This window comes from Haliotis rubra, unplaced genomic scaffold, assembly GCF_003918875.1.
Source record: "Haliotis rubra isolate DU_JTF1 unplaced genomic scaffold, ASM391887v1 Scf366, whole genome shotgun sequence".
NCBI lineage: Eukaryota > Metazoa > Mollusca > Gastropoda > Lepetellida > Haliotidae > Haliotis > Haliotis rubra.
The window spans coordinates 181,202-198,157 of NW_025767042.1; the positions used below are offsets into that span (position 1 = coordinate 181,202).

Below are 16,956 nucleotides of genomic sequence, written 5' to 3' on the forward strand. Positions count from 1 at the left end.
GATTCATTTATAAATAAAATTAATAAAAATAAATTATTTGTAGTATTGTGTCTTTCGAAATGTTCCACAAAACCCTTCTGGCATTATACGTACAAGTTGTTTCATATTGATAGGAAATCATCAGAACCACATAAGAGGATTGTGGACAATCGAACATAACTTGTATATGATTTCTTTATAAGTTGTGTAATTGTCGATAGTTTGCGGCTAAGGATAACTGATCATATACATTTAACAGGACTGTATCTCCTTGTGGGCATGTTGTATTTTGTCAGTATTGATGTATTGGGGAAGGAAATATCAAGAATTTACTTTTTTTTGTAGAAGAAGAAAGACACAACTGTTTATATAATCATAAGAAATATCTGTTAAATGCATCAGGTGATCGCGAAAACCTTATCAAGCCCAACAGATGTTTGAATATAATGTTTAAATATGACCTGATAAAAACGTTTAACATATCTGCAAGTAGTTTACTTACTAACCTCAAATGCTTAAAAAGCGTTACAGCACCACTAACAGAAATAGCAGATTTGAAAGTGACAAAAAAAAAACGTTTCCATAATTATAGTAATCCCCTCTTTAAGCAGACTCCATTGTGCGATTCAAACAATATAATGAGTATTCGTTTATGAATCACTATTAAATAGTGGTGATACCTGGTGTAGGAAACACAAAACGACATTAAGCCGTGCAGCAGTACGATTTACCTAGAAGTGCCTGTGAAGAACATAGGTGAGTGTCAGTAGTTCGGTATAGTAGCGATGGTTTGCGCGAATGCCCAGAAGAATTTAATTAAAAATAATCACTGTGAGTCACCAACGTTAGAACTAACAATGTATGACTTTATTCATAGTGATCTCCATGATTGGAATATAATTGGCACTGTTGAATATGACAGTTTCGTGTGTGTGACTTCAACAAGGTAACTGACAATGATGAATGAGGAAGCATGCATGTCTTTCAATACTTGTGGGCTAACTGACACTGTTGAATGTGAAATTTCTGTCTTTATGATTTCAACGAAATGTGACAAATAATGCTGACCAAAGAAACGTGTTATGTGTTTGTGCTTTCAGTTGTTGAAATTGACGCAGTTGAAAATGACATCATGTGTTGAACAGAAATTAACCGACACTGCTGAATATGAAACTTGTGTAGCTATGGATTCAACAGAAATTAACCGACACGGGTGAATATGAAACTTGTGTAGCTATGGATTCAACAGACAACGCTGAATGAGGAAACGTTTGTGTGTTTATTTTCACCACAAACGAAACTGTTGGATTTCAGATTGCCTTTGTGCAGATTTCTATGACTATTGGTTACCAGTAATTAATAAAAGCAGTTATTAACATGGATGTAGGGATGATATTACACATTTTGAATACGAATGTGATTTCAAATAACTTGTAAATGTTAATGTTTGTTGTACCATTCTAATATATCATTTTGACTTCCAAATTATGATTGAATCAGTTAGTCCATGTTTTAGTATCGCGATAGAATCGGTTTATAGTCAAATGTCTAATATTCGTCATTCATTCTGTGGTTGCCTCCCTTGGATCTCTCAAATGTAATCTTCCGCTGTTCCTGTTCGTTGAACGACTGGCGGAAATGTCTCTCGTGCATATTAACTCATTGTTGGCATTACATTACAACAACAATCAAGCCCAACAATCCGACACTGATCAATACCATTCAAAAATACAATTTTTTTATTAAATTTGATGAATACCTTTTATTCAAAATTGAAAATATATGTTGATCAGAACCTGTCGTGAGAGCTACCAATTGGCTAACGTCAATTAATTATGATATAATAAAAACATAATTAAATTGTAAATTAGAACATTTATGAATCTACGGAGGAATGCTTGATATTTAAAGAATACATTACTACGATTTTTCTTTCACTTCTTTTCGTTTACTCGTGAGATTGATATGAGCACAATGTCCCTCTGGCAACGGTGTTTTTAAGTATATAAAAGACGGTCACATGCTTTAATATTTCATCGATTGGAAGACTTGCCCACATCTTGACATACCTACATAAGCATGAATAAAATAATTGAAAATCACTTCCATGCAGCTATTTGTTCTGCAGTGTAAAAGAAGTGTGAATTTACTTTGCCAATTCGGAAAAAACTTGCTTGTGTGTGTGTGTGTGTGTGTGCGTGCGTGCGTGCGTGCGTGCGTGTGTGTGTGTGTCGTCAACTGGTTTGATTATGAACAAACCTTAAAATAACTATCTCTGATATGACATTTAAATGAATCACAATCCTGTGTACATCTATGACGCCTTTGGTCGTCTTTACATATGCTTTTCAGCAACCCTGTGTAATGTCTTAGATATGACATTTACATGAACCACTATCCTGTGTACATCTATATGCACATACATATGTACGTGTATGTATTGTTGTTATAAAGTGGATGGAAATGTTACCAAAAAGTGGAAATAAAAAAATAGCTATATCATAGACCAAGCATTGTTTTATTTGTTTTATTTGTGATGTCCGAAATAGAAATGAATTCAGCATTTATATCGCTATTTCCTGGGGGTTTGTTCTTTCTTAACTGTCCCCGTGCATTATTTTCTTTAAAAATACTTTGCTTAGTTGTAATTCAAATTTTATTTTTTTTCTCACATCTATGAATAGCTATAATAGAATTTAATTAATAAGATCTTGTAAGAACTGTAATACTTTCCTTAAAACTAAATAATTTCATTCCTTGTCTACAGACACCAGCCGAATAGAGAACAAAATTGACACATTCAAGCAGGATTATTTAACAGCTAATCTAAGTACTTGTTACAAAATAAATAATGTTTTGATTGTTAATAAGAAACTGAAAATCAATCAAATGCCTTTAAGCTAAAAGAAAGACAATTTCAAGATACACATAACATTGCATAGCTTAATTTCCTCGTGAATTGGTATAATTCCATTGCATCTTCCGACACCAATCAGTAAACAGTGTCCAGATGAGAGAATGAGAGGTCATAGTGTGTATGATTACCGCCCTGCGTCACTAACTGGCTAGAAGTCTCATTACCACATAATTTGTCCGACTGTATACATGTATAGTTATATCGATTTGTGCATTTTTTTATATTCTTTCCACCTTGTTTCACATTTTGGTTCCCAGATTAGATAGGTATTAGTCTGATATTGTTTTGGAGTGGAACACTAACCGTATGTTTAGTCTCAATAAACAATTTGACCATTGTTTCGATGAATGACAATATCTCCTGGTGGAAACAGTCTGTTTCCCCATACTAGATAAGTATTTGTCTGATATTATTTTGGAGTGGAACACTAACCGTATGTTTAGTCTCAATAAACAAATTGACCATTGTTTCAATGGATGACAATATCTCCTGGTGGAAACAGTCTGTTTCCCCATACTAGATAAGCATTAAAGTCGGGTATTGTTTTGGAGTGAATCACTAACCGTATGCTTATTCTCAATAAACAAATTGACCATTCAATGAATGACAATATTTCCAAGTGGCGTTATATAATGTATTAAAATAGGGTAAGGCGAGGGATTCATCTTATATTTTCAATGCTACTTTGGGTACAGATACTGGTTATTGAGATGCTATTACTTCACGGCTGCATCCTCCCACCAGCTAGGAATACGCACAATGACTACACACTGCGATCAGCCACTTCATCCCAAGGCATCTCTCGGTCTTTCTATCATCACGCCTCATCTCCATCATAATTTGCCCCCAACTTTGTTCATTTTATTAATCCCTCTATATGTGTAGTACTAATTGTCTCACCACATGTCTGACAAAGAATTAACATCAATTTTAATATAATAATGATACTAATAATAAAGTATTTCTATAGGGCCTAAAATCCATCAGTAGGGCGCTCAGGGCGCTGTACAAAATTTAAAAACATGTGGTAAAGACAGAAACAAAAGTAGATAGCTTGAAGAAAGAGATGTGTATTTAGAGCTGAGTTTTATTTTAAAACTGTTCTTTAAATAAAATAAAAAGTTGACAACCTTAAGTCATCTCCTCTTCGTCAATGAATCTCATTTCGTGTTTGTTTCTGTCATTCCTTACTCCGAATGCAAAGTCTATATGAAGTAATTACTCGAACGTTGCTTACAGCCTGTGCAAATTGACAGAAATCTGAGCTGATGTATCTACTTTGTAATGCTGGGCGGTGAACATCAAAAGCCAACACACCTGAAATCACCTGCCGATTGATCAACGTGATTTGCTGGTCGATGTTTGCTACTTATTGTAATGACGTCACACAACAATGACCATATCACGTGACTATGTGGGTTACCACAATCGTTTGTTTACTATGAAACTTAAGTTAATTACCACAAAACGGCTTCGATGTTTCCACCAACTTGTAACAATACCACTTTACCCGTTTGCTCCCGTGTTATCATAACTCTTTGCCATAGTCAATATTGACTGTTTCGCCATTTTGTCTGCAAACAATGAAGGCACAACACGCAATTTACTGAGGTTAGAATAGGTGTACTACAGCACCAGATATCAAATTTGTTCAATACCGTGCCCAGAAATGTTGCTTGTCAGACCCAAAAGAGCATGAAGGCCTATTTGAAGCTTCTTTTATTTCCCCTCGAGACGCATTCTCCTCCTCACACACACCGCTTATCAAACCGTATCTCACACGGCATACTCGGAAACCTTTTTCTTTGCAATGGCAACTTGCAGGAATCTGAGGAAATGGCGAATAGAATGAATCTACAGTTAAATTTGCCAGTCTCGGAACAAAGTTGTCGAAATGGTGTTGGAAGCCCTTCTAGATTTGGAAAGTTGTAAACAGCGTCGCACGTGCGTGCCCCCGGTCGCCAGGCAACGCGTGGACGGAAGAACGAAATGACAATAGCGCGCGCGAGCTCCTTTGCCCAATGATGATCGCGCTGCGTATAATTGACGCGATGATTGGCCGGTGTGATTGGTTTTTGATTAAACATGACTTTAGTATAAATATCGACAGTCATAAATCAATGGAGAGTTTCCTCGCCCTATAGCAACGCGTTACGGAACTGATTTAAAATCCCGGCTTCTAAGTTTCCTCCCAATTTCCAACAAGATTTTCTTGTAACCGGTTCTAAGGAGCGCAGACAGTTCCGTTGGGAAATTGCACTTCGCACTTTTCGGAAGCGGGGTTGGAGAGAGAATAATTAGATACATAAGAACAATCACGAAGCCTACTACAACCGTGCCGGGTGTAGTGCCAGTGTGATTGTGGGTTGGTCTGGCTCGCGGCTTCAGACCATGCAAGGATTGAAGCAACAGGAATACTACCGGGCTTGCACCTTCTCCAGTCTGCCGGCCATGATGTTTCCTGGTATGTTCCGTAATTCACCTCCGGTTCCTTCTAACACCGGGGTTGCCTAGGCTACAAATGTCTGTTTTTTGTGATTCAAGATTTTGTCCTGCTTGAATGAGCGTATACCGTGACTTTGAAAATTGTTGTACGAGAGGACGCCCACCGGATGAAAACAAGTATATTAGCTTTGAATATGTGGAGAGCTGGAAGAAGCGATTGCAGCACTACCAGTAATTTCCTCTTGAAGGATCCTTATAATTTCCTCATCTTTATTGCCTCTTCCTCCATTTTCATCGGTATTTATTTGCTTAAACATCGACATTCTTGGCGTGATGGCACGTAGGTCCTCCACCCGAGGCGGGAGGGGCGATAGAAAACAATTCAAATGAATATTAGATTAGTGATTTGACTGGCACCAGTTTGAATGTCAGATCAAGATTTTCTAGCGTTATGCTTCTTCTTTTCAGATCCATCATACGGGAAGACAGCTTGGACGCCTCAGCCAAGTCCTCAAAACCAGACTCCATGTAAGTACACAAATATCAATGCATAATGAATGTTGTATTGAATATATATGATGATGTGTTATGCCTGACACGAGCAAATGATTGTCTGTTTTCCATATTTACATTGTCACCAGTGGCTAGTTCCTGTTTAAACAGATTTGTGTGTGTTTGTACTTTGGCTTTGACGGGTAACACAAAAAGACAAATGCTTTTTTGTAGAACTGTGATATTGTAAACAGAAAGATATTTAGGAGATTCTTAAACTGAAGTTCTGACTTTGTTTTCAATTTTAATTCTCACGGGTATCAATGTTATATGAAGCAAGTACAATATCAGCAACATATCCAAATGAAAATATTATCAAATACTTCTCTCTTGCCTCATGTATTTTCTTATTATTCGTTGAATTAACAAAGTCTTGGAATGCGATTTTTTTAAATCAACAGACGTCTTATTTTTCTTCATAATACATATTTATAACAGAAATAACAGATTATTTATAACGTTGAATACCCCTCTGAACGAAAACGAAATTTTGACCTGATATATTATTTATTTTTGCTTCAAATTTTTATTGCAAGATTAGAGGAAATTTTATATCCCATGTCAGGTATGATGTGAATTTGTGCCGTGGACAAGAATTATTTCAAGTACAGTAGGAACATAATTGCAATTGCGCATCATACTGCATTTTTGTTATATTGATACTGATACAGTTATGATTTATGATTTTATTAATTATAATCATCATCTACATCACCATAAACAAGTTTCATTTTTTTATCAAACAACATTTTCGTGTATAGTTTTAAGCGTTATGTACATAGACATCAAATTAACAAGAAGTTGACTCTTATGATTTTTTGCTATTTATACATAACGTGCATTGACATAAATGTCTTCAGGCGACGTCTATAGAGATGGTATATTGTGTACGTGCACAATAGCAGGTGTAAAGTTTCTAGTGGCTATTCTATTGTGGACCTAAACACCGGGTGTTTACTGATGTTGTCCGCAGCTATTGAGCATGTTGGTAATGCTCGCTTCTATCTATTGTAGTCTTCATTCTCACGCGTTTAAAGCAGGCTCTCCAAAATTGGTTTAATGCATTTCCGTGTGGTTAGAGCTTCAGACATAGTCAATACCGCACTCCAAACACATTTCGGTTCTTTTAATCTCGTCTGTATAAAGCTTCTGTGTCATCGATACAGAAAAATACCACCTTTTTCACAGCAAATTTAGCCTGGCACTACAGGCTGGATGGAACTGCCATGTGTGGATTTGCCCTCGGGTATACATTAAAATTAAATTTTCTGTCAGCAGATTGTTTGGCAAGTATTTGGCATGATCTCGTCCTCCGGGCAGTGATGTTTGACCCTGATATGCACGCTCTGAATGGTCATTTCAATTCTTTATTGTAGGTTATCCTCACAATTCCCTGTCTGCGATTGCCAAGTCGCCATTAGACTCCAATCACTCGCCTTGGAGACCACAGGGTAAGAATTCGATTTTCTCATTTTATTTTAATAATATTGTAATATTACGTTGGCATGGATACCAGATACTGGTATAAGCTCACATATACAAAAGAATAACCAGATTTGACGTTGTTGTGTTTATGATTAATATACATTGCTAGGGGATGATATCGAAGATGTTTATTGATTAGGTCAAAATACAAAATATCCAGGAAGGGAAAAAATAATTACGGGAGTGTATTCTGAAGCATGTTTGTTTATGATTTTATTGTTTTATGTGGAGAGGATTTAGATCATTTAGTAACTTTCTGGCATAAAACTAACAATTAAATATTCTCTTTATTGCTCACGAATATACACACGTGTGTCACTATTATGATTGGGAAATATATTTCTCGAAAGTGCAGCTAGATAAATTTGCATTAACAGTTAATAAATTCCTTTAAATGAACCCTTTTTCATATATTTTTTAAGAGAACATCCTTACATGATATTAACTATTTTGTGTGTAGCATTTACCTCCCTTATTCTATTCTATCACTGGCATCGAGATATTCTATATCGTATCATGGGGAAAAATATTATCGACTAGTTAGAATTTATCATCTTCAGAGTATTTTTATTGACTACATTATATTTATTTCACCATCTTAGTGTCAGTTTCGCCACTAGATTAACAGCTGTATGTAACGATAGACGTTTAATTAAGTAGTAATATACTGTTCTTTTTTACGAAAAGAATATCAAGCTATTTAGTACACCATTTCCAGCAACAAATGACAAATCACAAAAGCCAGTTGACACTGCGATAATTTGTAAAACAAAATGAATGCTCTGTGCCCTGTGTTTGACTTCTAACCCATGATATCCGACCCTGGTATTTGTTGTGACAAGTCCGAAGACCTAGTTATTTCGGCCTCTAACCACCGGGTAGATTGCCGTGGCGTTTACCGTTAATTATTCCCAGGTGAGACGGGAGTATTGAATGTCGGGCCAAGTATCCGTGCAGGGCACTTCAGTGCTGTGACACGCGCCTTCATGCATACAATGGCCCGATACAATTACATGAGAATAGAGCCTTGCTTCAGTTGATCGTTGCATAGAACAGACCCGAGACTTGATTGTATTCTCAGTGACAACGCTATGTCGTGATCATGTATCAAAATAAATATCGCATTACTATCCACGCAAGCACTTTACTGTCATCCATGACAAACGATGGATTTTGAGGTAAAAGTAACGTATCGGGATACCATAATAATGAAAAACGGGATGGACGGTGTCAGATATTATTCATACATTGCATTGTTCATCGGAAATGGAATATATCGTTCATTATGTGACAAGTTAATATTGATATGAGCGTTCAAATGTTTTTATAGTTTGATCCTTTGTGTTAACGTCATGCTTATAAGATTACGCGAATACAACAATTGTAACATGTGATAATAGCTCTGCATTATTTGCATTGACTGTGTTATGAACAATAAGATGAATCCTCAGCATAATAATTTTGTATCGGATAAAATAATACACATGTGCCTCGTCTCACCTGTCACACGGTTACTGTATTTGTTTGTTTATTTCTTTCAAGAAATGAAAATATAGACACGCGTCTATCCATTACCAGAAACCCTATAAAAATGTAATGATCTGGAATGCGTAACTACTAACAAAATACTTTTGTGATATATTGCTGTGTTTTTTAAAAGTACACAACAGAGTGATTTTCAAATGATTAGCATATATATTTTTCTTAAATTCATGATTGGCAATTTTTCAAAAGGATGCATTAATTTGTTCTGTGATATTTGAGTTAAGAGCAGATGAACATTATATATCACTAGGATGGTTTATTTGTTTTAGTGTATACAAACTAATACTTTTATTCTTCCATGAAAATAATTCATAGGAACAACATATTTTTCAGCCTGTGACTACCATTTTTATTGTTGTTAATATAGCGACGTTTGTTGTCAAATTCTAAACAGAAAAATCATTTTAATGATTATCCACTCAGATAGTCTGACCAGGGCACAGAGTTCCATTAGTATAAACACATAAATGGATCACAGCCAGATCTTTAATACAAATATCAAATGCCATACTATATGACACAGGCTTGATATATTTGTTCATTTTGATCAATAATGCTTGCAAATAGCATACAGCAATGCGTGTTTAAAGCAAAGTTTGTACTATGTCATATGAGCCAATATATTAAATTTGATTTGTATAAATATATTGTTACCGTTTTGAAACCAGGTGAATACTGATCGTTATCATTATCAAATATTTAAAAAAAATTTATTAATGATTCAACATTAACACATCTTGAATTAATTCAAAGTTCACTTCTGTAATACGGTGTTGCGTCAGTGGCCTTTGAGTTTTCGATTTGCTTAAATTGTAATTTCAGATTAATTTGATAATGCGGGGTTTTTTTAAATGAAGACAAAAATTACCTCAGAGATTATGAAAGTCTAATACGCGGTTATTTCGCCCCAGTCACGAAATATGTTACATTTCCCACAGTTAAACATGCTGTGTTCCATCATTCACTTGGAATACGCGTCAAGATGTATGTCCATACATTTCCAAATTTCGTTTATATCTTACATTTCTATCACCAAAATGTTTACAAAGAGCGTTGGGGGAACCAATATGTCTTCCCCTTCCCTAATTGTCAGCTATAATAAGTTCTGTTCACGATAGCTAATTTGATTCCCCGACTATTCACCGTTGATCGGGTAATTTAGGCTTCGTGTCTTTAACTGATTTGAAGACGGGATATATTTTGCCGTGGTCATTGTTCTATTTAAAATAATTTCTCTCCGATGTGAGAGGCGGTGACGAGGGCGACGTTGTCACGCCACCGTAGGGTCGTCGCACGCACGCCAGACACGCGGCCACGCGACACGACGCGCACAAACATATTCTTTTCTAATTCCTGCATTTAAACATCCTAATTGAGTTAGTTGCCTTGATTCTAACTGTCTGACAGAAAACTGATGCTCTGTTCTGATAACGCGATCCTCTAAAATGTCACGAGAAATAATGCGCCAGAAATTAACTTTACTCAACTACTCCATTAGTTAGTGGAACAAGGACCTACTTTCCATACCAATATTATTATCGGAAATAGTGATGAGATGGGATGGAAATAACAATCGATCGTCTCGAAACTTATAGTGTCGTTCTATCTCAAATTTAAATTGTTTAAGCAATTAGCAATTGTTGTCAATAATTGAATGCAATCCAAGTATGTACTCACACAGAAGAAATAATTACCATTATTATTTTGACATATATTCTTTTCAATCGATACCAACCAATTGAAACAAAATATGCAATATCGATTATGTCATCCTTCAAGTTAACACAATTTCCTATTGTTTTGAAATATTTAATATAATTCATTCGGTTATTTAAAGTATGAAATGATATTTGGTTGATAATACGAAAATAATTCCATATCGAATAAATTATAACATTTATATCATATTTTATTTATTGGATAGGGGTGTTATTGTATATGATGGTTGGTCCATGGCTCAGCTATACGGCTTAACACTGACTGTAGTGCTTCCAGTAGTGTCCCGCCATGAGCTATTATGTCGTTGTGAGAACCGTCTATTGATCCGTTATCACCACGTTATTCGCTGTTTGGACTGTTAAACCTTGTTCATTCATAGCTTACGAATTCAATAAGCATGAACTATTTATATCAAGCCACCGAGGTTATTGCAAGCATTTGACAAAAGTAATAATTGAGAAAATTAGATAATTATGCGATAATAACAAAAACACGTCGTTAGCATGTTCAGAATGCCTACAGATAGCGTTTCTTGGTGTAAAAATAAATGTGTCAGACATCTATCTATTTTTAAAAATTGCAGTTGGCGCCAAATTCGTTATTTGTATCACGAAAGCTTACCTTCCTAGAGACCTTTGATGTTTTCATATCCAGCATTTCTATTCTAACTCTTAATATTCGTTTTATTGCTTAACGGAATTTCCCTGTAACAAATACACAATAAAATAATGGATTGTTATGGACGTCGAATTTATCCAGATGAATTTCACTTATGTAATTAGTACCCTGTTTGGTATTTCATTAGATGAATTATGTCATAAATATTTAATTATTTCCTTACAAAATAATACCAGAGTATTTTATTTAGATTATGAATACAGGATAAGGTTATGGAAAAAAGGTGTCAACAGAACCATGTTAAGCATCAGTCTTATTGTTTATTATATGTATGTATATATTATACGTATCATAGGGGAATATGCAGCGTTTCGTTGCATATATATTTTCAGCAAATAATTAAAGGAAACTGAGAAGAATATGGTATGTACATTAAGTGGGTTACGAGAAATATGAAACAAAAAAGCAAGCAGATTTCGTTTCTACTGTGAAAAAAGGATTGTTCTTTCAAACAAATCAATGACCAGGGAATATATTTTTCTACATGATCACATATATTTCATGCTTATGAGGTCAAAATAACCAAAAGTTCTAGACAGAAATAGTAAGTCAGTTCTTCTGACGACAAAGACAACTCAGAGGCATTCATTTAGTTTTATCCTTGGTGTGTTAGGTGCATTTAACTTGAACGTTAATATCCTTTATATTGGTTGATATGGGACATTGTATTTGATCATAATAGAAAACTCGTGGATTGTGTTTGGCATTGGCCGTGAAGCTGAGAACAATGACTGGCATAAGTACAGATACTTGTTGTGAGGTTATTGGCACCGTGAAGATACTTAGAACCTTCATATCGTTAACTTTCCACACAACCTGGCAATGAGGCCGATGTTTGTAGCTATTGTCAACAACACAATGTGTTAAACCGCTCTAACACAAGGCGTAGCTCAAACACATCACTGCCCCTATCTTCACTTACAAACTGCCAAGAATTCATTCCATGGGCTCCTCGTTTAACAATTTGACAAATTCGGCTTTAATTCAACATTTAGCTGATGTAATAATGGGCGAATCACATTTTCATCATTTTCTGAATAACAGGCGACCTCCCTGTGTTTTGATTTTTGTTTATCAAAGAAACACTCCCTTGTCGTCTCTTCAAACGCCCTCATCCTTCTGAACAAATTCTACCACTCCCCTACATCCACCCACCCACAGCCCCACCCTAATTTTTTCAAAAGCCCAAACCGAACCCTCTGTGGTTCCACACTAACTAAGATGGTTGCCTTCCAAGCATACGACCCGCATCTTGAGATAATTTTACACTGAAATTATCAATTATGATCGGATGACCATATGAAGGTATTTAGTCATACAAGCACGTTTGCGCTATTGAGGGTTTAGTAAACACAATTAAACTGGGCGTGTCGGACCCCCGTCTGTCTGTGAGCGCGCACATACAAAGACAGCGCCTAGTCTAGTCAAGCTCCTTAAATCGTGTCGATATATATCATTCCTCTCATAGTCGACACACTAATATAAGATGTGAGCTTAATGCATTTCAAGGTCGATGATGGACTGTATAGTACCCGAGTAGGCATTGACAACCGTCAACACGAAACATCCTACTTCTTTCTAGTTCATACTCATCGCTGACATTTTATTGGACTAGGATCAAATGAAATTTATGAAAAAGGCGGAAATTAGTTTTCCGTGCATATCTGTGATAGAATATTAACAAAATCTTTCTCCAATGTAAGTGTCAGAAATCCTCTATTCATTTGTTAATAGGAATAAGACGAGACACTGGTCTTATAATTACCAATTTCGTTGTTCCTTTTTCCTAGAATAGATGACAAGCACTTTCATGCGCTAGTGTATTTATTCGGAATTGGGTTTTATAGCATGAAACATATAACCAATATGAAGTATTAAACGCAAGACAGCCGTCGCTGTCGAATCATCACACAGGAAGCTAGCGTTGATTTCTCTGAAAGCTATTTATGTATAGTACAGTTAAACCTAAAAAGGGGGTTATTTCAAGGAAAGGAAATATTCCGTGTTTAGTTACTAGAGTCAGAATTTAAGTATAAAAGTTCTTTAAACCCAACAGCAGACACGTGTAAATTTTGATGACATATTTACATTTCCTGGAAATAATTTTGCTTCTAAAATCAATGTTATCTTTCCAAAACACTTCCTTACCTTTACATTCATGTTCTAACATTTCAACTCATTTATTTTCATACCATCGCCTAAAGCATTATATCCGTGTTCTAATTACTACATATATACTCATGCTCTCAATCTTACATACATTTATAGTCATTCTGCTCTAATAACTTTATACTCATGTTCAAATCTCTTCATAATTTATACGCATGGTCAAGTTCTATATACCTTATACCCTTCATACATATATACTCATGATCTCTGTAGTCTCACATTCTTCATCCAGCCTTCAAGAGCGGTGGGGTCGCCTCGTGGTTAAAGCGTTCGTTCGTCACGCCGAAGACCCGGGTTCGATTCCCCACATGAGCACAATGTGTGAAGCCCATTTGTGGTGTCCCCCGCCGTGATATTGCTGGAATATTGCTAAAAGGCGGCGTAAAACCACTCTGTTAACTCACTCACTCACTCATCCAGTCGTCATATATACTGATGATCTCTATCTCCCATACTTATCATCTCATGTTCTTCATCTGGCCTCCATATATACTCAGACTGTCGATCCCGTATATATGTGCTCGTGCTATCTACCTTCCGTATACATGGACGCACGTTCTGAACTAATCGTATGTTAGTACTCTCTCCACCCTAGATTTGTATTAACTTCTACACTTCTATACAAATAGAGTCATGCTGTCCACACTCCACGTGTACAGACTCATCGATACGATCTACTTTACATCTGAACTCCTATAGATATATGCTATGCACCTCATGCATATGGACTCATATAAACTTATATATACTCTCCTCATGCTTATGCTCTCTGCTCTGCCCTTACCTCCTCTATACTATATGCTCATGCTCTCTACTCCCTACATAGATACATGCTCATGCTCTCTATATTGACTCCTCTCTCCATACATATATACTCATGCTCTCCTCTATACTTATATGCTCCTCTACCTCTCCATATATACCCATGCTCTCTACCTTCCTCCATACATATATACTCATGCTCTCTACTCTCCTCCATACATGTATACTCATGCTCTCCTCTCCATGTACATATATACTCATGCTCTCTATACCTCCTCCATACATACATATATACTCATGCTCTCTACCCTCCTCTATACATGTATACTCATGCATCTCTACTCTCCCTCTATACATATATGCTCATGCTCTCATGCTCTCTACCCTCCTCTATACATATATACTCATGCTCTCTACTCTCCTCCATACATATATACTCATGCTCTCTACTCTCCTCTATACATGTATACTCATGCTCTCTACCCTCCTCCATACATATATACTCATGTTCTCTACTTTCCTCTTTACATATATACTCATGCTCTCTGTCCTCTATTTTCCAGGCAGCGGTCAGATCCAGTTGTGGCAGTTCCTGCTGGAGTTGTTGTCGGACAGTCAGAACGCCGCCTGCATCACGTGGGAGGGGACAAACGGGGAGTTCAAACTCGTGGACCCGGATGAAGTCGCCAGACGCTGGGGGGAGAGGAAAAGCAAGCCCAACATGAACTACGACAAACTGAGTCGTGCACTGCGGTACTACTACGACAAGAACATCATGACAAAGGTCCACGGCAAGAGATACGCCTATAAGTTTGACTTTGCCGGTTTGGCTCAGGCGATGCAGCCTGCAAGTGCGGACCCTACCTCCTACAAGTACCAACAGGACTTCTTTATGTCATCGTATCACCACAATCCTAAATTAAACTTCATGAACGCGCATGCGCCAATGCCTAACTCTTCATCAAGTTTCTTTGCCTCTCCGTCAAGTTACTGGTCTTCCGGAGCCGGCGCCAACTTGTATCACAACATTCCCAACCACGCCATGTCCCACCATCCGTCACACATGCCGTCGCACTTAGGGACATACTATTCATGATCGGCCCCAGTAAATTAACGTCATCCCTTAATTAAAATGTTGGAACGCGAGTGTCGGGTCCTTTTCCCGAGAGCCAAGCCGTCCAGCTCCGGAATAAGACGAATCTAGACTTTCAGGGAGCTAAATCGACCCGTGCTTATCGGTAAAACAAATTGAATCATCGGGGTCGTGATAATTAATGGAAGGAAATGTTAGAGAGGGTGCGACAGATTAAACTCCCCTCAATCGATACCTGATTTTCGGGCCTCTTCTTTTAAAGAGTTCCCGAACTGATATGTATCAGCAACAGCGGAAGACGCAGACAAGAAAAATATTCTGCAATTAATTTTGTTCTCTCCTGATATACTTCAAGTCAGAGTCGCTATCTCGACGGCTGGAAAATTGGATTTCCTATCCGGCTAGTGACGCGACGTGTAGAAACATGGCATCCTCAGCATTATCGCTTTCTTAAGTGCCTTGCAGCCCATCTTTGTGGGGATAGTCCATTTGTGGAGAAATAAATATCCTCGATGGAGGAAGATTGATTGCAGTTGGAGGCAGAGGAGTGAGACTCGAGATGACATCAATGCTGCTGGTTGCACACAGGAAAGGGGCCATTCATCTCTGCTCACCCAGGCACCTTAGAGCGACCTAGGCCATGAGGAACAACAACAAACTTGGACAAACAAATTACAGCCATTTTTTTTTGCAGTGAGTGATGACATCGGGTTGGTGAGAAGGTTAAGGTGCGATGGTTCCTGGAATATTGTCTGTGGGCATATCTCCGGCAGCATCTTCTCCGACACCACAAGTTGTGGAACTGTGACTGATATTATGGCACACTATAACACCGGGTGTCCTGTGCTATTTGACGTTGTGTCGGACGGTGTAGTCCGAACATGACCGTTGTTATTGAACTCGTGCTATGTGACGTATTTATTGATCTTGTGATGTCTCGGGGGTTGTTAATGCTACCTCTGAATGCTTGTATATAACAAAAAATAAACTTGTACATATATTGAGCCAAGCCTATCGTTTCTTGATTGTATAACGTTTGATTTGCATGAGATTGAAACCGGTGTCACCTGTAAACAGGATGCGCACCTTCTGATCATACTCGGAATGATAAACACATGCTTATGCCTTCTTTAAGTGGCAAGTTGGAGTCAGACAAGGACAAACGTTATGGAAAAACAGCTTCTTTATTCAGGTGGTGCGACGTTTCGATACAGATTCTTGTATCGTTGTCAAGCAAGGTCGAAACGTCGAATCACCTGAATAAAGAAGTTGTTCATCCATAAAGATTGTCCTAATCTACATTGTTATGATATATTCAAAATCGTACAACGGACGCTGCTCTTAGCAAAACATTTTGCGATAACCGAAAGGGTTTTATCGCTTTTATTTGCATGTCAACACCACTGATAGATGATTGGATCTAGGTGGGCATGGACATTACAGTCATTGTTGCATCAGATCTGCAAAGAAAAATGGACGGGTGTTGCCATTGGGAGGGTATGACACCTGGTGTCATTATTGATTGTCAGTGATCCATTCAAACAGTAGTCACTGCCTTCCACGACAATTGCTTCGGGGGTTAGTTGATACTGGTGACATCCTGCTACATTCA

General features: G+C 37.2%; 1 protein-coding gene across 1 annotated transcript; it reads left to right on the plus strand.

The window, feature by feature from the left end:
* The first annotated feature begins 5,029 nt into the window (after positions 1-5,029).
* Positions 5,030-16,349, plus strand: LOC124285692 (transcriptional regulator ERG homolog). Its single transcript, XM_046721968.1, has 4 exons — positions 5,030-5,360; positions 5,810-5,869; positions 7,270-7,344; positions 14,815-16,349. Exons 1-4 carry the CDS (start codon positions 5,288-5,290, stop codon positions 15,345-15,347), a joined length of 741 nt encoding a protein of 246 aa, XP_046577924.1. The 5' UTR covers positions 5,030-5,287; the 3' UTR covers positions 15,348-16,349.
* The last annotated feature ends 607 nt before the right edge of the window (positions 16,350-16,956 follow it).